Source organism: Akebia trifoliata, chromosome 1 (assembly GCF_017979445.1).
Source record: "Akebia trifoliata isolate Shusen 1 chromosome 1, ASM1797944v1, whole genome shotgun sequence".
NCBI lineage: Eukaryota > Viridiplantae > Streptophyta > Magnoliopsida > Ranunculales > Lardizabalaceae > Akebia > Akebia trifoliata.
In genome coordinates, this window is record NC_141375.1 from 6,046,267 (window position 1) to 6,070,968 (window position 24,702).

A 24,702-nucleotide genomic window follows, 5' to 3' on the forward strand; every position below is an offset into this window, starting at 1 on the left:
TTTAACAATAACTTTAAAAAGCTAAGGAAACGTGTTTGTTAGAAGGGTGACCCAACGCAGTCTTCTCTTATAGATTAATAAAAAATAATTTAAATGACCAAAAAACCTTTGTTTTATCTTTTCATAATTGTCATCGTACTCTCTTCGATGACGTTAATGATGATGATGACCATCAAATTAATTTGGGTAATTATAGAAGCACTCCATGAACTAATAAGGGCAACACACACTATAGCTGATTTTTTTTTTTGTCTTATACAGGTTAAAAGTTCCTGAATGAGTTGATTTTTGGTGAGAATGATGTTTATGATGTGGAGATCATCCTCGCCAAAAATCAGCCCATTCCGAAACTTCTAACCTCATCAAAATAAGTTCAAGAACCATAAATCGTCTATTTTTTTTTTGTAAACCAGTTTTAATGGGGTTAGAAGTTTCGGAATGGGCTAGTTTTTGGTGAGGATGATCTCCTCATCATAGAGATCATCCTCACCAAAAATCAGATCATTCCAAAACTTTTGACAGATATAAGACAAAACAATTTAGCTATGGTGTGGGTTGCCCTTATTGATTTGTGGGGTGCTTTTATAATTACCCAATGATTGATAGAAGAAAAATCTAGGTTTTTAGCAAGAGATTGAAGATGAGGGTATTTAAGTCTTTTCCCCTAAGTCTATTTAGAAGATTTAGGTCAAGGGATGCATGTCACCAGTTTCAAAACATAAGAGGGAATCTCTAATAGTTAACTAAACATGGGGGGGGTAAGTCTAAATCACCCAACAAAAAATGATGGCTTTTTTTTTTTGAAGTGTGCTGATTTTCCATCTCCGCCTGAGTTACTGTAAAAAATAAAAAATAAAAAAGTGGCCCTTTTTGTGATTGCATTAAAGCTGTGGAATTTTTATGGTAGATAAGATGATTTGATTGTATTTTTAAAAGAATAATGATGAATGCACACGTTCTTGGTACATGGCTGATGTGGCAAGGGCACAGAATCGTACATCTTTTTCATATGTATCCCGATGAAAATGATCTATGGTTTTGTGCCCTTGCCACGTCAGCCATGTGCAACGTCTGCCATGTGCATTCAGCACGGTTCTTTTAAATTCATGCTTCTATAAATTGGGATTGTTGCCAATATTATTGCAGGACCAATGATTTACAAGGGAATTTACCATCTATTCTACCAATACAATCCTTTGGGTCCATTGTGGGGTAACATTGTATGGGCACACGCTACATCAACTGATCTCGTTAATTGGATTCACCATGATAACGCCATTTACCCGACGATCCAATCTGATATCAATGGGTGTTGGTCTGGTTCTACCACGATCCTTCCCGGGGAAAAACCTGTAATTCTTTACACCGGCATTGACTCTTCAAACAAGCAAGTACAAAATTTAGCCATACCCAAGAACATCTCCGATCCGTTCCTTCGAGAGTGGATCAAATCACCTCAAAATCCGATAATCGTTCCCCCTAGTGGCATCGATGGGAGCTCATTTAGGGATCCAACCACTGCTTGGAAAGGACCCGACGGACGATGGAGAGTGATCATTGGGAGCAAGAGAGGAACTCGAGGAATGGCAATTCTCTATAGAAGTAAAGATTTTGTTAATTGGATTAAGTCTCAGCATCCACTCTATTCGGTGAATGGGAGCGGAATGTGGGAATGCCCCGATTTCTTCCCAGTTTCAATTAATAGTACTAATGGTGTTGATACTTCGACGATTAATCCAAGTATTAAACATGTACTAAAGGTTAGCTTGGGTGATGCCGGCACGCTTGACATATACACCATTGGGAGTTATGTCCATGACAAGGATAAGTATATCCCCGATTTGGGATCCATTAATAATGGTTCAGGACTGAGATTTGATTATGGAAAGTTTTACGCTTCAAAGACATTCTTCGATGGGGTGAAGAACCGGAGGATATTATGGGGTTGGATTAAAGAATCTGACACTGATTCCGATGCTGCTGTGAAGGGATGGTCTGGAATACAGGTAAATCAAAGTTAAACAAATTCATGTTCATGCCACAATGCTTCTAATTTTATCCATTTTAAAATTTCAGAAAATTATTGCTCTAATCTGTTTCTCATGATCCTATGTGATCTAACATAGTTCACAAACTTGGTGAGATATAACCTTAAAAACACTTTGGGACATTTCGTCCCATCCAGATTCCGACAAAATCTAGAAGTCAAAAACAAGTTCTTTTTTGACTTCTAAACTTTTATGGAGTGCTCACCAAAAATTCTTTCAACCCCGAAAAGTGATTTTTATGGACAAGAAGCTAAAAACTGTAAGCATAACCCAAATGAATTCATTAAGGTTTCACAAATTTTGTTTCGCAGTCAATCCCTCGTAATATTTGGCTAGACAAAACCGGGCAGCAATTGGTACAGTGGCCAGTTGAAGAAATAAAAAAACTGCGTTCCAATGTGATCCTTCTGCAAAATAAAGAGCTTAATGGGGGATCAATACTTAATGTTTCGGGTGTAACAGCTTCTCAAGTGAGTTTCTTCTCTCTTTTACATAGCACAATTATATATAAGGACACTATTTTATAAATTCCATTTGTGTGCTAAGCCAAATATATATTTATCCCATTAGAAAAGAAAGTCTTATAATACTCAATTTTAAAACTCAAAAAATAGATTCAATGGAATTTTGAGATGACTTGGTATACAAACTAGAAAATGGTTGATTTGTGGAGTTTCTTATCTCTTGTACTTGAATATTTTTCGAGCAAACTCAGAAATCATCTTAGATTAAATCTAATTTTTGGTATTCCTTTTGATCAATGTATATATTATTAACTTGCAAGAAACTTGACATGACCGAATTAATGGACATTATAGCTAAGTCTAGTTTTATGTATATGTGTGGTACCATGGTTTAAAATTTTGTACCACCTCAAGATGTCTCAACCAAGTCATTTTGTCTAGAAATGTTTCGGTCGAGGCAGTCTTGATTTTTCTCCTAATTGTGACAATGTCTCGAGACAAGATTTTTATGCTTATCGTGTGCCACGTGTTTGATTGTAGATAATCATTTCCATCTTTAGTACTTAAGCCCGTATTTTTATTTTCTTTCCCAATCTTAATAGGCAGATGTAGAAATCTCATTTGAGCTTTCAGAGTTGGAGAAGGCAGAGGTCATGGACCCAACTTGGGTAAATCCACAATTGCTTTGTAGCCAAAAAGGAGCATCAGTGAAAGGAAGTATCGGACCATTTGGTTTGTTGGTTTTTGCTTCTAAGAACTTGGAAGAATACACAGCTATATTCTTCAGAGTTTTCAAAGGTCCTAACAAATATGTGGTGCTCATGTGCAGTGATCAAAGCAGGTCAATTTCATCTTCTTTTGGGTTTTTTTTCTTTTTTTTTAAATAAAAAATCTCAAATCATAATTTTAATCCAAATCTAACCTAACTTAATGTAAATTACTAAATCAGGTCTTCATTGAGAGAAGAACTTGATAAAACCAGCTATGGAGCTTTTCTGAATGTGGATCCTTTCCATGAGAAGCTGTCACTGAGAAGTTTGGTATGTTGTTTCATGTTTTCTAGGGGTGTCAACGAGTTGGTATGCATTAAGGTCCATGAGCCTAACTCAATCTCAAAACTATGGTTATAAAGTGAGGGTTGCCTCATCCTTATTTACCACATGGATTAGGCTCCCACAGGTTACGTGGGACTATCGTTCTAACACTCTCCCTCACGTGACACCACGTATGCCATTTTTTATACAAAGACTTTTCTTTTACCATAAATCGATCGAGTATTTTGTCAAAATTACTGGCCCACCCACATTTTTTAAATATTTATCAACATGATTGTATACCCATTTTTGGTATTTATTTATTTATTTATTATTTTCAAAATCGAAATCCATTAATATTAAACTGAATCTACCATACACCTTTTTTTTATTATTATTATTAAAATCCATAGAAATGAACTGATTTTTTCCAAAGGATAATTATTTAACTGAATTTACCTTTACACCCTTATTTTCAACATGAAATAACCCTAAATATAGCTCTTATTTTTTTTTCATAAATTTTTTGGAAAAAACATGGTCTTTAATTTGAGGCTTACAAGAGGGCTTAAAAATGTAAAATTCCAAATGTGACCTTACAATGAGTACTCGTTTTGGATTAAAAACCAAAATGGGTATACAATCATCTTTGTAAATATTAAAAATAAAATGGCTGGTTCAGTAATTGTGGCAAAATACATAGCTGTTTTAGTAATTTCCTTTTTTTATAAACAAGTTATTCACTTTTCACACTGATGTTAATACTGGTTTTGATATATTTGTTTTTTTTTTATTTATTTAATCTTCTGCAGATAGATCACTCTGTTGTGGAAAGTTTTGGAGGGGAGGGTAAGGCTTGCATCACTGCTAGGGTTTATCCAAAGTTGGCTATTGATGATGGGGCCCATCTCTATGCATTTAATAATGGAAGTTTGAGTGTTACAATTTCAACATTGAGTGCTTGGAGCATGAAAAGGGCTCAAATCAACTGAAAGCAAGAACCCACTAGGGATTAGTTAAGAGGGTAAGGGCGACTGAATTTGCTCCCCAAATCATATCTTCGAGTTTCGATATGTCTTTTCACATAAAATAGCTATATTTAACTGTTATACACTTGCAGAGTGATTGGTATTAAAAAGAAAAATTGAAAACAAGAAAAGTTGAGAAACGTGGATGGAATAAATAAAACATAACAATAAAAAGACATGATAGATGTTTACATCTATATATGGATTTATTCTAATAAAAAATATATAATTATTATATCATATGTTATTGCCTTTTCTTTTTCTAATGCTTTATGTATTTTGTTTTTTTCTTCTTCTTTTCTATATTTAGTGTTAGATACAATAATATTTGGACAAACATACTTTTGAATCCAAGCATTGACTTTTACTCCATCATCTAGAATCCATTCCCACATAAAGTCCAACTAGCCTTACGAAATTAGTGAGGAAAATAAAGCCTTACTAAGCCTCTTACACCGTCAAAAGGACCTCGAGATTCATAATAAATATTAAAGTATTGTTTTACACATCTCGAAGTCTTTTTAACAGTGGATGAGGCTATAAGGCCTTCTTCCTCACTGTCTTAGTAAGAAAAGGGTTTCTCTTCCCACGTGTTGTACACGTGATTCACGAAATTTTCAATAAGGGTTTGTATGATTGTAGGGAATTTGTTTTCAAAGGTAATATGAATTCTTTGAGAATATGGCCATCAGAAAATGTTAAATGTAAAGAGGATGACTGTGTCTTGGGCACGGGCAAACTCTAGTATATATATACATGAGTTAGACGTAAAATAGCAAAAGAAAAAAAGAATTCAATGTATGCTTTTATAACAAAAATTAAAGTGATCATTAAGTAACAAATTAATTTACTTCTTGTGTCTAATTGATTTTCAATTAGGATGGAGATTAGATCGCTATTTTGATGGAAAATAGCATCAAACGATTTCAAAAGGTGCATGAATTTAATATTTTCAAGGCTCAAAAATCAACATAGAACTTGACTCCAGATTGTTAGGACTGGGTTTGGACTTGCCCAACTTATGCCCAATAAGGTTAAAGACTGCTCTCAGGACTGGCTTGATACAATTTGAGGCTTAAGACGAAACCTCAACGTGACGCCTTTTTATATTTATTATCTTACTATAAATATTAATAATAGTCCATTTAAAAATTAAAAACACATTTAAACTTTATTTTTCTTGCTTTTTGTAGTTGTTCATTTTCTTTTTTTTGTTCATCTAATAAATCTTTATTAAAAATAATTATTTTATTTATTTTATTTGGAGTAATAAATTTATCTATGGCTCCTTTTTGAGATTGAATTAATTTTTATACATTTTTCATAACTAGATTCATATCTTATAGTGATCATGTTTCTAATTTAAAAAAAAAAGGATTTTGCAAAAAAACACAATCACTTTAATGGACTACTAAAAAAAGTAAAAATAAACTAAAATATAAAATTTAAAGAGCAATAGAACCTGGGACTATGAAAATAAATGAATGGGTGAATCTCTATAAACTTTGAATGACAATAGATCCATCAATAATGAATGTTAACCACCGTTCATCATTAAAATAAAATCACAAATCCACGATTTGCCCAGGATTTGAGAAAGAGAAAGATAGATTATAAGAGTAAAAATTGAGAGAGTTAGAGAGATGGAATCTTGTAGAGAGATGTGAGGTGAAAATGTAAAAGGAAGTTTGTAAATGTTATTTTTTATTCTTTAAAATAAATTTTATAAAGATTTTTTTAAAGTTTTTATTTATTTATTTATTTATTTTAAAATTTCTAATGTACAAAAGTTTAAAATAATTGGAGATAGGATTGTTTAATTCTTTTTAAAAATTAAATATTTTTTTGGGGAAGTGTCCAACATCGGTGGATTTCATTTATTTTTATTTTTTATTTAAATTTTAATTAAAAAAGAAAAACTAGAAATGTGCAAGAGCGAAGATATTTAGGTTGTTAATTATTTTTTTAAAATTAATTAAGAAATCCTAGGAAACTAGGAGAGTTGGGGGGTTGTTTTTATTTTTTATTTTTTATTTGGAAACACCTATTTCCAACGTACAAGGCGTTGACAAATTCAACAATTTTTTTTTTTTTTTTGAAAACATCCCTCTAATATTGCAACGTGTACCATATTTTAAAGGGTTAAATTTTTTGTTACTATTATTTTTATTTTTTTTTTTTTTAAAAATTTGGGGTGGGGGGTGTGGTTATTTTTAACTCGGAAACATCTATTTCCAACCTATAAGATTTAATGAATGTAACAATTTTGTTTATTTTTTGGAAATCTATCCCAAATATTCTAACATATACAAGATAGTTACGTTCAAACAAAATAAAATTCTTCTATTATTAAAAAATTACGGGTCTTCTATCTTTGCAAGGCCTTAGGCGGCCGTCTAAATGGCCTAATGCCTGAGCCAACGCTGACTGCTCTAGGGTACAACCTACCTCTTTATGACAAGATTAGACCATCCATTGGTAACCCTAACTAACTAGGAGATGGGGAAATCATTTTGTTGGTGGTGGGGAGTGAAAAATCATGTCATATTCCCTCCCATGCTAAACAAAGAACTTGTGTGGAAAAAAGAATTCCATGGAAAATGTAAAGGAACCACATTTCTCATGAAAAATCATTTCCCCAATATTCTTCATGCACCAACATACAAATTAACCTATAAGGAATATTTGGTTTGTGGATTATTTTTTTTTTTCCTTTAATGAAAGAATGTTGAAATAGTGTACTCCATTCGATCTAGGATAGAAATTAATCATTCAATGTTGCTCCCCTCTTCAATTTCAGAGTAATAATGGGAATTAAAAAATATAATTTGTTTAAATCTTACCGATGGCAAGAAGAGCAGGATTAGGTCCTCTTACAATAGAAATTTCTAGTTGGAAACTTTCTTTGTTATGTCCATCTTCTATACCAAGGTTCGCATGTATTAGAGTTATTAGGTTCACTGGAATGCATTAGGATTTAGGGTTCGCAAAGGATCCAAGAAAGGTTTGAGAGACACAATAGTGGAAATGTTAAAATTTTAAATTCAGTTACTATGGGAAAAAAAAACTTCAAAGAGGCATTTGAAGAAACCCTCTCCTCTAGAGATATGTGACATTTTCACATTTCAAAATTCATTTATAATATTTGAGATACCCTACCTTCTCAAATTTGTCACATGCCTCAAGACCTCGGTCTTTTCTTGTAGACTGATAAAAAATGACTTAGAAACCACATGTTTTTTTATGAAAAATCATTTCCCAATTGTCATGGAGCATGCTATGAATTTTAAAAAGATATGGTATCTTAAATATTAATATTTGAATTTTGAAAACTAGATATGTCACGCATGACCAGAGGAGAAGGTTTTTTCAAATGCCATTTAGAATTTTTTTCATTGTAACTAACTGAATTTAAAACTTAAAAATTTTCACTCTCAAACCTCTCTCACTTACTTTGTGAATCCTAATCCCTACATTTTCCTCTGAACCCTAGCAGGAAAAATGGACACAACTAATAAAATTTCCAAGATGACATTATATGATGATGGAATGAGGGGTAGAGTGCGTCAACCCTCACTCTTTTGATCAAATCGCCTTGCACATTTCTTACAGAAGGTTGAAGTTTAACCTATCGGTGGTGAAAAGGGGTATGTCATCACGTCTTAATGTTGTATAAAAAAAAAAAGGAGTGTGAGGAAGGCACAAGAGGGAAGAGGGGGATGCATTGGTTAAAATAAACATAATCTAACGCATCATGGAAGTTTGATTTCCTTGTTCTTATTTTCTTTCTTAAAGCTTCAATAGAAATTGAGGAGTAAGAAATGGATGGGTAGAGAGAACACTAGACAGTTGGAGTGAAAGGCAGTTTGGGTGTGGAGAGGTTTTGGCATAAATTTGAGACTGAAAAATTATTTACCAAACTCAAGGGGAGACTCCCATTATATAGAGTTTTGGAACAATTTTTTAGAGCAAAATGGTCAAATCCTAGAGACATTGGAGATTGACATGGGATTTACTTGAAATATCTTTCGATTTTCAACTTTGTTGAGGATAAAGAAAGAAAGAAAAAATAAATAAATAGACTTTTAAAACCAATCCATTTAGTCAAATCCCATATAGGAATGCCATGTAACATGATCTTGGTGGGGTTTAGAAAAAAGATGTAGCAGGTCAAAATAGTTTTGAGAGAACAAATGGGGGAAAAATATGTGAAAATGTGAAGTAGTAGGTGAAAAGTTATTTTTGGGAGAAGTTATTTTTTGGGAGGATAAGTGGTGGAGAGACATGGAAAGGTGAAAAGTGATTTTAAGAGAATGAATAAGAGAGAGACATGTGGAAAAATGGACTTTAGTTATTTTATAAATATCTTAAAAAATTTAGGCAAAAGTATATTTTCAAAATGGATCCTCTTAAAAAATGACATATGGAAAAAAAAAAGATCTAGTACATGTACTTTGATTCTTTGATTTATTTATTTTTTTCCTTCTGAGGGTAAAATAATCCATTCTCATGCATTTTTTATAAACTTACAAGATCCAAGCACTTGCCTCGTTAGCTCTATTTTTAAGAAAGGTATCGTAGGAATTTATACTCTAAGAATGCACCTTCTAATTGGCTTTATGCATTGGCTCACCTATGAGGAGTTTTCTAGAAGATTGAGACTTATGAAAAGTTGCCAATTGGCATGGCTTTGGGAAGGACTAATGGTAGGATGTCAAGTGTCCTTTTTCTAAAAAACCTAATGACTCATGGGCCAAATTGATAATTTGTCGGCTTTGTGAGAGAGTTAAGTGCTTCAAGGGATAAATTGTTTTAATTCAGACTTTTGTGCCCGATTTTTTTAATGTAAACCCTGGCCAAGCAATTCCATCTTTTGCACATGTTTACCTTGATTTTTTAGAACCCTCTATTTGGACTAGGCTCACGTAATTTAGGGTGTCTACACCTACGAGCTCTAAAAGATGGACACAAAGAAGAAAATTTCTGACCCGACGTCCTCAATGCAAGATGACCTAATCATGCTCTTTCTACTCTCAGTAAGATCTAAACAAATTCTCTATTTTAATTCTCATAATTACTATGAAATTAAAGAGTGGAGAATGATCTGACATTGAATAATTAATTTATATCCCAAATTGCATGGAACAATTTATTTCATCATTCTTTCAATAAAGGAAAAATAATCCACAAACCAAATTTTCCGTAAAGGCTTATATATTCATGCATTGAGAATGGTGAGAAAATGATTTTTCATGAAAAATGTGATTTTTTTTTAAAGTTTTTCGCACGTTCTGTGTAATTGTTTTTCCACCCAAAAGATTTTCCAGCTTAAGAGGAATATGATTTTTCACCCTCACCATCTATAAGAGGAGATTAAATAAAACACCATCATATCACAATCAATTTTGAGAAAAAATCAAAAGATTTTTAAGTCATATTTTATGAATCTACAAGAGAAGATTAAGGTCATGGGGCATGTGATGAATTTGAAAATATAGCGTATCTCTAATATTAGGTCACTTATCACTCAAGGAGTGGGTTTCTTCGAATACCACTTCAAACCTTTTTCCCAATTACTAACTAAATTTGAAAATTAGAAATTTGCACTCTCATGTCTCTCAAAATTGTCTCGCCTCCGTTGCGAACCCTAAAATATTCTCCTTTGAATTTGTTAACCCTAATACCTATGAAACCTACTATGGAAGATGGACATAACAAAGAAAATTCCCAAATTGATGTCCACCGCAAGAGGACTTAATCCTTTTTTTCATGCTCTCCATAAGATCTAAACAAATTTTTATGTTTTAATTCTTATAATTTTCGTGAAATTGAATATGGTAGAACAAGCAGACATAGAAAAATTAATTTATATCCTACATCGGAAAAAGGTTTCCACAAACCAAATGTTCTTGGTAGGTTTGTATGTTCATGCATGAAGAATGGTGGGAAAATGATTTTTCATGAAAGATGTGTTTTTTTCTTATTTTCTGTGAAATTTTTTTCTACCCAAGAAAATTTTCACCCCCACCATCTATAAGAGGAGATCATATGAAACATCATCATCACGGCTAACTTTGGAAAAAAAAAAATGGAAGTTTTTAAATCTTTTTTCATTATTCTTCAAGTGAAGACCGAGGTCTCGAGGGCATGAGACGAATTTTAAAAGATATAGTATTTCAATTAGGGTGGTATCTAATTTGGACCGATCCAATTGTTATCGGATCAGGTTTGGATCTTGATATTGAGATCTGGTAATAACTCGATCAGATAAGTCTGGTCCAATGATAATTAGGTCGGTTTCGATTATGATCCAATTCTTATTGGATTCCTTCCAAATTAACCCGATCTGATCCAGAACCGACCCATTGGCAGCCCAAAAAATATTAAAAAAACACGTGGCGTTTCATAGTTGGATCATTGAAATAGGGGTTTTGACATTTGATGCGTAGTTGACCGCCAAGTTGTTTAGATCAATATTTTGGCGGGTAAATCTTTCTCTTTCTCTCTCCTCTCTCTCTCTTTCTCTCTCGCTCTGTTGCAAATGAGCAGAGTAACAGAAATAACTGCTCTTTTCGCAAAACTTGCTTCTCGTCTCCAAACTGGACTTCCTCCTACAAGCGATGAAGAAAAAGATCTTGTTCCTTCCATCTCCTCGTTGAATCTATCTCTCAACTTAAATGAAATGTCTAGGGTTAGGGTTTTGGACTCAGCCCTCTCCTTGATGTGCTTCAAAGCACCTCAGGTCAGTTACATTGTCTTCAATTCGTTAACAATTTCGTTTATTCTCTCAGAATTATTGGAATTTTTTTGTTGTTGTTGTTATTTCTTCTGTTCCAGGTCTTCGATTCGATGATTGGGTATCTAGTGGAGACGATTGTTTCGATTCTGTCTTCGTCGATTTCTTGCAAGGTCTTAAGATTTCAGAAGATGGAGTTTTTTCAGATTGGGAGCTCGATTTCTAGCTACGATTGTGTAGAATTGATTAGAGCGTGTTTGGATGTTTTTGAGAGATTGGAAGGACATGGTAAGGATCAATGGGTACTTTCTTCTGGTCAATCATTTCTGATTTAGTTATCTTAACCCTTATCGATTTACTTATATCTTATTTGGATTCTTTGGAAATTTTAACGGTCCCAATTGTTTAAGTTGTCTAGTTTCTAATTAAATGTCACATTTGTTTTGTTGCTTAATTGTTTAGCTACTAAGGTTAGAGAGTCAAAAGTCTATAAATAAATAAAAAAAAGCCCTTAAGTTTGAGGATTAATAATTTCTCTATTTATTTTGGCATTGATCGCCTTTAGAGATCTTGAGGTTCCGAACTCCCTCTAAGGAGATTCTTCGTAACGATTAAGCTCGTTACAGAAAATGTGTTTAATTTATGTGAGTTAGATCATTAGTTTGTCAATGGTGCCATTTAAATTCGTGAAACATAAGTTTCTACTTGAATAATCATTTCATCATCATACTCAAAGTCTTATCCCTAGGATTTTGGGTTGGCTCTATTCCTCCATTCCACTTTGTCAAGAGTTGTGTCTTCTGTTATTGAAAGAGTGTTAATATATGCTATCACTATCTCCATCCACATTCTTTTAGTGATCCCTTTGCTCTTTTAGACTATCTGAAATCATCTGAGTCTACTTTTACTTAATATACTGCCTATTGGAGCTACTCCTACATTTTCCCAAATATTTTCATTTCTAATTTTATCTTTTCTAGTCTTTCCACTCATCAATCTCAACATCCTTAGATTTGTTACGCCCAATTTATTTGCACAATGCTTCATGACCATCCAACATTCAACTCCATAAAGTATAATTGGTTTTATTGGTGTCCTATAAAATTCTCATTTTAATTTGATTGGTATGTGTAATTGCCTTTCACATAGCATTTCAAAAGCCACTTTAATCATCTAGCTCTTATTCCATGGGCAACGTCGTCCTCAAAATCTCTATTCTTATATGTAATAAAGTTGAAGTGATGGAAGTGATTGCTTCAGGTTATTTCTAGACCATCAATTTTGGGTTTCAATACTACACTCCACACATTTAGTCTTGCTTCTTATCCTAAAGCCCTTGGACTAAAACACCTCTCTCCATAGTTCTAGTTTTATGGTGATTCCCTCTCTAATCTCATAAACTAATACTACATCATCCACAAATAACATACACCAAGTTACATGCTCTTGAATTTGAGTTGTTACTTCATCTATAACTATAGCAAACAAATACAAACTCAAAATCGATCCCTCATGGGATCATGTAGAGAAACTATAATTGGCAAATCATTGGTTTCCTTTCCATTTGACCCCACACTAATCACAGCCCTTGCATGACCTTAATTATATCAGTCCTTTGGCACGAAATCAAAGCAATCTTGGAGTGTGTTCGATTAGCTAAGCCTTTGGACCCGCAACCGCTCATAGTGGAAGCTGATTCATTACTAGCTATTCAAATCCTTAATAAGGAATTTCATTGCCCATGGAGAGTCAAGCCCTTAGCTAACCAAATTTGGGCCCTATGCTCTACGTATGGTAACATTTACTTCAAATTTACTTTTAGAGAAGCAAATAGGCTTGCGGACAAACTTGCTTTATTGTTAACTACTCAAGACACTAGAATCATTTTCGCTTCTGATCTTCCGTCTGAGATGAATTTCATTGTAAGGGAGGATGCCTCTGGGACCCCCTATGTGAGAGTGTAACTTTTTTCCCTTATCTATATATTCTAGTCAGGGGGTCTGCCTAGACCCCCGATTACTCTATAAAAAAAAAATGTATATATTCAGGATTCCTTTCTTTCCCAATATCCAAGAAATGAGCTATCTTAGTACTTTGTCATATGTTTTCTTTAAGTTAATAAAAATCATATGAAGAATCTGTTGACAATCATTTACCTCAACAGACCGATCTAATGGGGAAGGCGCAACTATAAATATAAGAGGGACACGGGTCAAACTGGGGCACAATACGTGAGTATGTGACACCCGAGAGCGAAGGCAGATAACACAACACTCAACACTCCCCTTCACCCATAAGAGTGGAAAATTCCTTCGAGGAGACTCGAACCCGTGACCTATAGAATCTTTATCCTTTCTCTATATTTCTTTAGTATTAGTCAAAGTAGAAAGATTACCTTGATGGCTAACCTACCCAATGTAAAACCACATTGGTTATTAGATATATTTGGATTGTGTGTGTGTGTGTGTGCGCGCGCGTTCACCTTTTTTTAATCATTCCTTTGTATAATTTCATATTGTAACCCATAAGTTTAATATCTTTATCGTTGGTCCAGATCAGAATGTCTTTGGTATTCTTGTGTATAGGTGTACTACAATGTTTTTCCTCTACTAATCCAACATTTTTTAGTCTTTAAAATATTATTAAAATTCAGTTAGCCCGGAAAATCCAAAACGTCCCATGCATTTTCAAAGTTATATCAAAATACCATCCAGTCCTAAGACCGTACCTATTTTCATTTTTTTATTTATTTAACCTTTATTCTATAGAAATATATGTGCTCTCGAATTTCCCCAGTATCTCTTGCTAGTCCCAAGTCTCTTTGGTGGTCCTCATCTAATAATTTCTAATAATAAATCCCTCCATTTCCCCTAATCTCTTCATCTTTTTGGTAGCAATGTGAGTTGTTTTTCTGCTCCTCTAAAAAGACTCTTGGAACACAAGTTAAATGGTATTAAAAAGGGCTTGGAAATCATTAAAAGCCTGGGTTATCTCAAAGTCAGAGTTTGCTCGGACTCTAAAGGTGGAATTCAATGCATTAGGGGAGAAGGATCAATTCCTTGGAGGGTGACCCTAACTGTTAAGCAAATAAAAGACTTGGCTACTCAATTCACATCCCAATACAGAGAAACTAATAGAGCAGCCGACTTCCTAGCTTTCTTCTTGGAGGTTCAAGGAGAAAGGAATTTCATGCCTTTTAACTTCCCTAATAGTTTTTAGAAAATTCTAAGTGAGGATGCCAAAGGGCGATTCTAATGTAAGGCCTAAGGCACTTTTCTTCTTTTTGATTCTTTTTTTTTTTCTCTCTGGTTTGGGGATCTGCCTTATTCCCCAATTACCTTACAAAAGAAAAACAAAATTTGAGCTGTTTTCCCCAATTCTCTTTGGTGGTCCCCATTTGTGAAATATCTTTAGTTTCATATATTAGTCAGCTTTATTGTCATCCAATTTGATGTTTGTCAATTATTAGATTTTTATCGTCCTTGTTGTAATTAATAAGCTCAATGTGACGTGTCTTTTTATTATTAATTTTTTCCCTGAATTTTGTGGTACATTGTAATTTTCATTCACGATTGTTCTTTAGTCACTTAACTATATCTGATGATGTTAACTGGAGTGCTACAGTTAATATCTTATCAAACTAATTATATAGATATGTGCTGTATGTGCTAAAAGTTTGATGATACAATTAATCCTTGCTAGGTTTTGATACTGTTGAACCCCCACATGACTACAAAGCAGATTTGAAGAAACACTGACCTCTTCCTTTCTTTTGATATTGTCAACCTTTTATGTTGTTGTACTTTTCATTGCACTTGTATCTATTTTCCGTTGTTCTAATTTTTTTTCCACACTCTAAATGTATTTTCTTTAGAAACGTTGCGGGTTATTTTGAAAGAGTTTAGAGGGTTCTTCTACAGTACCATAAATATTTACACTAGCTTGTATTTTCTATAGTAGGAGTATCTAAGATTTAACATAGAGAATTCTTAGGAAAATCCTAGAGTTGTAGACTATCTTGTTAGTGTTGGCCACCTCTTGATATAAAAGCATCCAGTTTGTTGAATAATTAAAGAATTGCTTCAAATATTTTCTTGAATTAGATTTGATACCAACCGCATTGTTACTGTTTTACCAAGTTTTAAGGGTCTTTGAACACAATCTCCTACTGTTGCAGGGATGCTTTCACATTTTCTGTTGCGTGCGGTTCTAAGAGTAGCAGTATCAGCATCTTGTTATCAGAGCTTATTCCCATCAACACCTATGCTTAGTTTCCAATCAAGTTACCAAAAAAACACTATTGTCTCAAAGCTGCACTATCTTTTGGTAGATGAGATCTCAGTCAACAACAGTGAAATACCATTAAGGTATGCTGCATAAACTTAATAGAACTTTATTCTGAATTTGTATCATGCAGTGGTAGAGCATTCCAATTCACAACACAAGTGTGATATTATAGCTTCTGTAATGCCTTTGGTTTCATGGATTTATCTTCTTTTCTTTTTAATTTCTATTGCTTGTATGTTTAGGTCAAAACGAACTTATTTTATTATGATTGTGGCTAATGTTCGGCATATTCACCAAGTCAGAGTTCAGGAATAAGTCTACAAGAAGAAAAATCTGGAAATTCGGTAACATCAGGAAAAAATCGGGAAAAAAAACAACCTAGGGTTAGGACTGTAATTGTTCCTACTAGTTGGTGCTCTCATATTATATCATTAAATCCTATATTAAACTATAATAGTCCATCACCAAACCCCATATTAATTTCATCCATCATGCACAACAAGTAACCACAGGTCCACAATATAGTTAAGGTTTATATTGTTCAAAATATAAAAAAGACCACAATCATAAGTCCGAGTTAGGATTCATCAACTAGTCATTAACATCAAAATCAATGTCATACTCATTGCTTCGTTATTATTTAACTTTTTATTCGTAATTTAATTGTGAAGTTCTTAAAAGTCATGACAATTAAATCGTGATTAAATCAGTGAAGAAAAAAAGTCACTATTTAACAATGACTGTGATGTTCGGTATTCATTCATTTGCCTTATTTATTGATCTCTGTATGCAAACAGGGATGTGTTAATGAGTGAAAAGTAGGAAATGGCTGTGACAAGTCCTGCTTAAGAATCGTTTAGAAAGTATTGTAGTGCATCCTACAAAACATTTTGTTTGTTTTTGCATGCCTTTTGGTATTTTTGGTGTGTCAATAGATTAGATGGCTAATAATAACAATATAAATCGTTCTAACATTTTGTGCAAATTCATAAGATTATATTTGACAAGAATGGATTCTGTAAATCGATGATCTTATATTTTTCTCAATTTGATTACATTTCAAACCTCCAACTAAAACTGTACATATAAAGTGAGCAGCTGACATCAACTGCTGAGACAGTTTCTTTGGTGCACTTATCATGCATTCATAGCTTTCCAAACCAGATCTTTGTGCTTGATGTCTCTTTCAAGCATCCAATTACTTTACTTGTCATTATAGTATTAATTGAGTCTCTTGATATCCAATGGCTTTTTTTTAGATTAGTATATGTTCTCTCTTCCTTTTCCATTGTCTTGGCAAGATTAATTGTGTGTTTTCCGTCTTCAGATACTTTATTTTTCAATGTCTGTTACTATCACATTAGCCACATATCTAGTTCCGGGACTGTATTGGCAAGGGGAACTTTAGAGAGATTTTTTTCGTCCTTCTTTCCTTTCTCATTCTATTGTGAAAAGCCTGGGAAACTGAAAAGAGAAGAATGGAAAAGAAAGCATCAAATCTAGAAACTTAAAACATTTTGTTCAACAAATTATAACTTTTGAAATCCCATAAAATCTCTGATATGTACATGAGAAAATAAAGGAATTGAACTTCTTACAAGATATTGAATTCTAGTGAGAAATTAATGATTTTATCATTTCTCAAAGGTCCAAAAAAATATTTGTAATATTGGCCGTGGAGGTGATGAGATCTAGTTAATGGAGGAATATCAAGTTACATTGCATGCAGCATGTGAGCTAGCATGGACCATAACAAATATCTTCTCTATATTGGAATATCTTGGAACTTTTCCATGATTTTCCTATAAAGATCTCTTTGGAGTGTTTGTGGTTTAATTTATTTTTCCTTTTTTTTATATTTTTATTTCACCCCCTAAAGTCCAAACTATGATGAAGTTCTTCAGGAAATTTGATGTAAGTTTAGCGTTTAAAATGTTTGACATTTCTACTTCTTAACACCACCCCCCCCCCCCCCCCCCCCAAACACATGCACACATCATATTTGCATTTTCTCTTTTCAATTTCCTAATATTTTCCTGATAAGAAGGCATTGAAAAAAAAGACAAAAAAGATAGCACAATGCCTTCTAAGAATTTCCTTGATGAAAAAATACTCCAAGTGTGAACTTCAGGCTGTGCAATCGATCAAGAAGAAGAAGAAGAAGAGCGGTCACCCATGAATGTCTTCAAATCTTCCACACTACCTCAATCGATGTTTTTTTGTTGTTATTGTTGTAGTATATTTCTTAGAACCATCAACTTGCAAATTCCCTCTTGTAAGTGGTGCGAATAGATTGCCACGTGCACAACAAAGAAAGTTTCTCTCCAAGCATCATATGCAGTCATGTGGTAGCCAAAAAGTTACCACATACCCCTTCAACAGTATGTTGATTGTGTGGTAACCTGTTGATTCGGTTAACCAATACCAAAAGGGGTTCAAATAAGGACTTAGGTTTGGAAGCCACAAGGAGAAACTCAACCAAACATCCTCAATTTAAAGCATGCCCAAGGGTTATCTGGCAAGTAGGTGGTGGCAGTATGACTAATCCTCTAAAAAGCATTGGACCTCAAGCCACTCAGTGAATTTACTGGGCAAGTGGTTATTTTGTCATCTTACAAAAAATTTCTTTTTAATTTGATTGGGAAGCATATTTCACATAGCACTTCAAATTGATGTATTCAAACTCTCAGCATGGAGGTGTTTGGCCCACCTCATTGTTGCATCACATCCATCACAGCCAATCTTTCATCATCTCTTCCCCTTCTCTGATTTCCTCATTCTTTGAGAATCCTGTAAAACATATGTATTTATATATGTATAGAATACGGTTATTTAGAAAGTTATGTCCTAACTGAGAGGGGAGCTTATTTTCTCAAATTATTTACTTTTGAAGATTCAATATAGAGTGTATATCTTTCGAAAACTCTCTCCAAACCTTCTCAATAATCACAAGTTGTGAAATTTCTTTCTCATACTTAGGTGAAATGGGTTTCAAGCTTACCACTACATGATATTTTGACTCTGGTAGTGCCTATAAACAATTAGATGCGGTATGAGGCTCGGGGAAGAAAACATCAGTACTTTTGGGTTCAGACCCACCAGTGAACTGTTCTAGTTTTATAGAAGAATTAGTTTCACTCTCTCAAAATTTTAACAGTTGTATATGGTTTATACCTGTTAGACGTGTCATCTGTCCAATTTTTACATAACAAATTTGAGGAATTGGATCTTTGGCATGTTCTCGTTGCAGGCTATTTCTATGGTATCTTGATCCACTGATTCTAAAGCATGATATTTCAACCATTTTACGGGAGTCTTTGCAGAGGCCCTTCCTTTGTCTAAAGAGAGAATTTCATGAGAGACAGTCTTGGCGTTCTATAATCATATGCTTGATACATTCTCCCACCATGTTTGTTGAGACAAGGACTTTATTGCAAAAATGGTTTCTAGTGACGTAAGTTTCTATCCAATAATTTTAACGATCTTCAACTATTTTTACTTCCATACCGGTACTTGCGTGTTGGCATGATCAAAAGAGTATATGGGTTTTAATTTAATTACTGCTTACGTGCATGATTGACTGTAGTCTGTATTTCATCTGTATGGAATTAATCATAGTTTTTCATTTAATGTGCAAATTGATTGCTTTTCATCTGGGCTTATGTTTTCAATATTGGCATCTGTGATCTATCTATGCCACTGAATGTTACCGAACTCTAATTTTTTGGCCCTTAAAATTTTACTAGACCTATGTGATGCAATCAAACTCTATGCATGTTTCCACACACATGTAAATTACCAAATTACTCCTCCAAGCAACTAAGGAAGGCTTACACTAGCTGGGTACCCAAAAATAAAAATTAGGGACGACACTTGGGAAAAGAAGGCAACAGTAATTTCACTAATTACTATGTATAGGGATCTACATCGCCTCAATACTTGAAATGGTTGACATTACTGATGTCGGTAACTTACATTTTTCATGTAAATGATATATCCATGTAATGTTGGGGCAGTAACCATGCTATATCCAGGTAACAGAGATACAAGTTCTAGCATTAAATTTGAAAGTTATTTAGTAATTTTAATTAGCTTTTCGAATTTCTTAGTTATTGGTTGCATTGTAGTAAATTTATTATGTGGAAAATCTTGTGCATGTAAATTTAGGAAAGTGATCTTAAAGTTTTAGACCTAAGGAGAGTCGTATTTCCTGTTTTAGAGTCAGAATAGACTAGGGCATCTATAAAAGGACATGTACTGTTTCAATTTTATAGACAGCTGAATGACATGTTTTGGAGTTAGTTTTACTTTCCAACTTTTTCTTAGACCTTAAGAGTCTGGATAGAAAGTAGCTTTGGAAAAAAGTAACCTTTAGAAAGTAGAAAGTAGTTTCCTTTTGCTTTTTAAAAAGTATGGATTTTGACTTTTTAAAAGTAATTTTCTAAAATGAATCCAAACAGACTTTTTAGCCTTTTAACTTTCAAACAGGCTAGAAAGCCCTATTCCACATTTTTCTTGACCCTAGAACCAGCCCTTAAATTAGTGAAATAAGCCCTTATGATCATCTTCAAAATGTTAATTTGTTCCCCCTTTTATTAAAGCCCCATGTTATACCCGATGTTAATTTGAAGGTAACACCTCGGTTCAAAACCCCGCCTTCACCTTCTTGCCTATCACAACAAGACCCCAAACATAAAGACTGCTGGCCATACTATTGATCACCACCTATTTAATACTATTGATCACCACCTATTTAAGGCTTGTTTTTTCTATCATTTAGCTTATCTATACAACACACAAATTTTATACTTAATGTTAACCAAACAACTACTCCAAAAGACCGATCTGTTGGAGAGGGGGAGAACTATGAATATAAGAGGGTCACGGGCTTAACTCGGGAATGACACACCCGAGAGTAGATGAAAATATACATTCAACACTCCCCCTCACCTATTAGGGTGGAAAGAATCTAACCCATGACCTTATGAACCTAGTGCTCTGATTCCATGTTAACCAACCAACTACTCCAAAAGACCTATCTGTTGGAGGGGGAGATCTATGAATGTAAGAGGCTCATGGGGCTTAACTAGGGTATGACACACCCAAGAGTGGAGGAAAATATACACTCAACACCCAACTTAGTTTAGGATCACCCAATTTCCATTGAAACCCTTGTCCTAGTCTCCTTAAATTAAGGGGCTGTGGGAAATATTTAAACATTGTAGGCATGGGCTGTTGTTTTTTCTAGATGACTGAGTCGCACCAAGAAGGTACCTTGTATAGAAGAGTTGTAGTATTCCTTCTATGTTTTATAATGGGTCGAATACTAAGACATCTTGGCTAAGCTAAACCCCAAGAAGGTATCTAGACTTTTTTTTTTTCTTTTTTTTATTAGTTAAAAGTTTCATTAAAGACAGAGCAAAAAAGACAAAACGAGGCTGAGATAACCCTCATATAAGCAAGCAAAAAAGAGAACAAAACAAAAACGAGAAAAGCAAAACACCAAGCAGAAGCTACATATCACACAGACTCCCACCTGAACACAAAATCCTGAAAAGTAACTCCCTCGAAATCCCTACTAAGCTTAGACCAAAGGTATAGAAGGCCCAAAATCTCCAAGAACACAGTTAAGGATAAGCTCTCCTTACTCTGGAAAACCTTGTTGTTCCTCTCCTTCCAAAGACCCCAAGCCAAGGCGAAAGGAAGGGTCGCTCAAAGGTGTCTTCTTCTAAGGGCAAAGGTATTGAAGGTCCACCCGTTCAAGAGGGAAGAGAAAGAATATGGAAGAACCCAGCCCACATGGAATCGAGACAAGGACATCCAAATATTTTGAGAAAACGAACAATGGATTAAGATATGATTCACCGATTCCCCATTGCTGAAGCACAAGAGACAAAAATTTGGTGTAATCCACCACTGAGAGATTAAATTATCCAAAGTGAGGATTCTTTCTAATGAAGCCAATCACACGAAAAAGGAAACCTTAGACGGGATGAGGTTAGACCAAATAATGCATGTCGAGATAAGAACTCCAAGGGGCGGAAGTAAACAATGGTAGAAAGATCGAACCGAAAATCTCTTGTCCTTAGTCTTGAACCATTCCCTCCTAGACTTTTAAACATGCTTTTTTTTGTGTAATGATTTTCTAACTCAATTTGACATAGTAACTCAAAAACTCACTGACGTGGCACAATAATTGTAGATTTTTTCCCCCGGGAAACACAAGCATAGTTTTTGAGCTATTCTGTCAGATTGAATTAGACAATGAGGACTCTTTCCTTTTTTAGTTCTGTTCAGAGAGAATATGGTGTGGATAACAAATATTTGTCACAAATGGATGTCCACTAATATATGTTGTTCTATAGAAATTAAACATTTCATGTGTAAGATGGTTCGAAATCCTATTAAGGAACATGTAATGCATATAATTTAGGATAAGATAATTAATTTAGTCATTTTGAACATCAACGCTTGGATCAATTTGGCTCTCGTACATTTAGACTCATGCATAGTGACCAAATCGGAGAATGGGTTTAAAATGACGAGGGAAAAATGGGAAGAAAAAAGGGAGGGGGGATGAGGATGAGAAAAAATTGACAACCATAATATCAAGACGTTATCATTAAATCCCAAACTAAACTGAATTCACGAATCACTGAATCATATATTACGTATTAAATCCCACATTAAACAACATCCATGAACCAAATCACAAATGACCATAAGGCCACAAAAATTAACCACAGGCCCAGAAAAATGTGCTTTATTTATTTTTTTGAAGAAAATGTGTTTAAAGCAATCTGTTTGAAGATTAAAAAAAATTATTTAAAACATAAAACTTTTTGTGTGAAAAATTCACAATTTTACTTGTTTTATTCGCTGGAGGTACAAAACGTGTTTTTAAACGTGACTTTTTCAAAGCTGCAGTGCAATTGTGGCATGAAATTTCTTCATAGCATGTCAAGATTAAAAATGATGTTTGCCAGATCATTACAAATATCTGATCAATTACTTAAGTTACTCATCTGGGTGGCTATTTTGAATAGGGGCTTGGCTTCTATACTAGAGCTTCAAATCGAATTAGTCTCATCAGTACTAGATGTACTTTCACAGCCAATGAGGTGGGGTATATCAATGGAAGTGGGCTCAAAGCTGCCATTTCCTCATGCTTATTTTCCCTACAAACATGACGTGTTGGTGACCTTAGTGGGACCCCTCTCGATCAAAAGTTTTCTAGGTTTGGTTCATCGTATAACCAAACCGGTCTCTCGCGCTGAAAAGCCTTCATACCTCAAGCAAACATCAACAAATGCAAGAACGATAGATCACAAATCTACATGGTAATTTCCTATCCTATGTATCAAAACTACTGCTGAAGTTGTACTATTCTGATTCAACCAATTTTCAGGGCAATGTTGATGGCCTTCCCTGCTTGGTTCTTTTTCGCGGCTGCGTTACTCTTCTCAGGAAAGAATTGTCAAGATGTTTTCTTGTCAAAATGCACATCAGATACAATTGAAAATGAGCGAAAACATGATGTAAAGCAGTATTGCACTTCAGCTGCACAATATATTGCATGTATACTAAGTCCCATGAGTGAAGCCTATTATGATCTTTTGGTTGAATGTTTAATGGAAATATCAGTGTCTTGGACTCTGAAGCAATGTAGCTCAGACACACTAAATAATGTGGTTGGTTGCAAGAAGAAAGTCGGGAAACCCAAGCTCCGTTACAAGGAAGATAATATGGTCAGCAAAGATTACAATGGTCAAGCAATGAAAATCTGGCTCAAAGAATTCCATGACCGGACAGTGAGATTCTTTAATAAAACACCAAACTTGAGGCAAAATTTATTATTGAGAAGGGTTCCATTGGGCATCTTGATTGGGTGCTCCAATATAGATGAAGAGGGATTCGATCTACTGCTTCACTATGCTACAACGGGTGAAATCCTTCACTCAACAGAAACTCAAAATGCCAAATTGAAGTACTTGATTGCATTCTCTGAAGAAAATGATGAAAGAGTGCAAGCCACGGAAGGAGCCCATCTTGCGTTCAATTTATTTGATGCTATTGAAGATATGTCAGCTTTTATATTTGAGACTGAAGAGAGTGGACTCAATTTTGTTTGTCAGTTGAAAATGAAGGTTGTTGGGTTCTTGGTTAAGTGTATAGGAAAGCTACTCAAACTCAACACTAAGGAAGATGAAAATGACAAGGGAATGTTGATGGATCTGCATAAGAAATTGACACAGTGGAGGCGTCAAGTGCAACAAATTTTCAAGGATTATAAGGCTTTAGATGATGTTATTAGTACCTTGAATTTTAAAATATCTTCAACATGAGAAGATTTAGTGAAAAAAAGGGAGCTTGTTGTCATCTTTCAATGTAGAGTTGGTTTTTCAATTTTGTATGGTTTCAGGTGGTGGTGTTATAACTCAAAATGGTGTCAAGGAAGAGGATCCCACCAAATTAACTCTCAAAAGGTATTTTCCTCATTGCAAATCTCTATTAAGGTTCATATAAATTACTTTGAAGAAATGAATGAAAAATATTGTTGTGGTTTTTTTTTTTTTTCCCACTCGTAGTTTCTTATGGCATTTTTTTTTTTTTTTTGATAAATCAAGATTTTATACATAGAAAAGGGAAGATGGTCGACAGACCTACTTAGACACATAAGGAAACTGAAAAAAAGACCAAGGGACTAATTACAAACTGAATTCAATCTAATAAGGAAATCTTAAGTAAAAAAACAAAAACCTAAAATCAGGATAAACCTTACCCCAAAGAAAAACATAATCCTCTTTTTTTGCCTTAAATCATTTGTTTTTTCCAGTTTTGCATTAGAAATAATACTGAGTTCCAGAAACAGAATGAAACATGAAAGAAAGAGAAAATGCACCTAGATTTCTATGGCATTATTTGGATGTTAAGAGCAGAGATACATATAATCCTGCTATATAAATTTGGTGCATGCAGTACTGATTAAGTTGCTCCTAGTGTAGATCACATTATCCAAACCCATATGTTAAATCAGAGTGATTCATCTATGTATTAGTGAAGAATAAATGTAACACAACTTAGTTAAATCTCTCACTACCCTTC

The 24,702-nt window shown here is 34.1% G+C and overlaps 2 protein-coding genes across 2 annotated transcripts; both read left to right on the plus strand.

Annotated features, from left to right (window-relative positions):
- Positions 1 to 1,146: 1,146 nt before the first annotated feature.
- LOC147410550 (beta-fructofuranosidase, insoluble isoenzyme CWINV1-like) lies at positions 1,147 to 4,749 on the plus strand. The gene is made up of 5 exons (XM_086436649.1): positions 1,147 to 2,006; positions 2,360 to 2,518; positions 3,115 to 3,353; positions 3,462 to 3,552; positions 4,359 to 4,749. The coding sequence occupies exons 1-5, from the start codon at positions 1,152 to 1,154 to the stop codon at positions 4,536 to 4,538; spliced, it is 1,524 nt and encodes a 507-aa protein (XP_086292775.1). The 5' UTR covers positions 1,147 to 1,151; the 3' UTR covers positions 4,539 to 4,749.
- Positions 4,750 to 11,049: 6,300 nt separating this feature from the next.
- Positions 11,050 to 24,155, plus strand: LOC147410551 (acyl-CoA synthetase family protein). Its single transcript, XM_086436677.1, has 6 exons — positions 11,050 to 11,316; positions 11,412 to 11,598; positions 15,488 to 15,677; positions 18,848 to 19,051; positions 22,644 to 22,937; positions 23,006 to 24,155. Exons 1-6 carry the CDS (start codon positions 11,116 to 11,118, stop codon positions 23,940 to 23,942), a joined length of 2,013 nt encoding a protein of 670 aa, XP_086292803.1. The 5' UTR covers positions 11,050 to 11,115; the 3' UTR covers positions 23,943 to 24,155.
- The last annotated feature ends 547 nt before the right edge of the window (positions 24,156 to 24,702 follow it).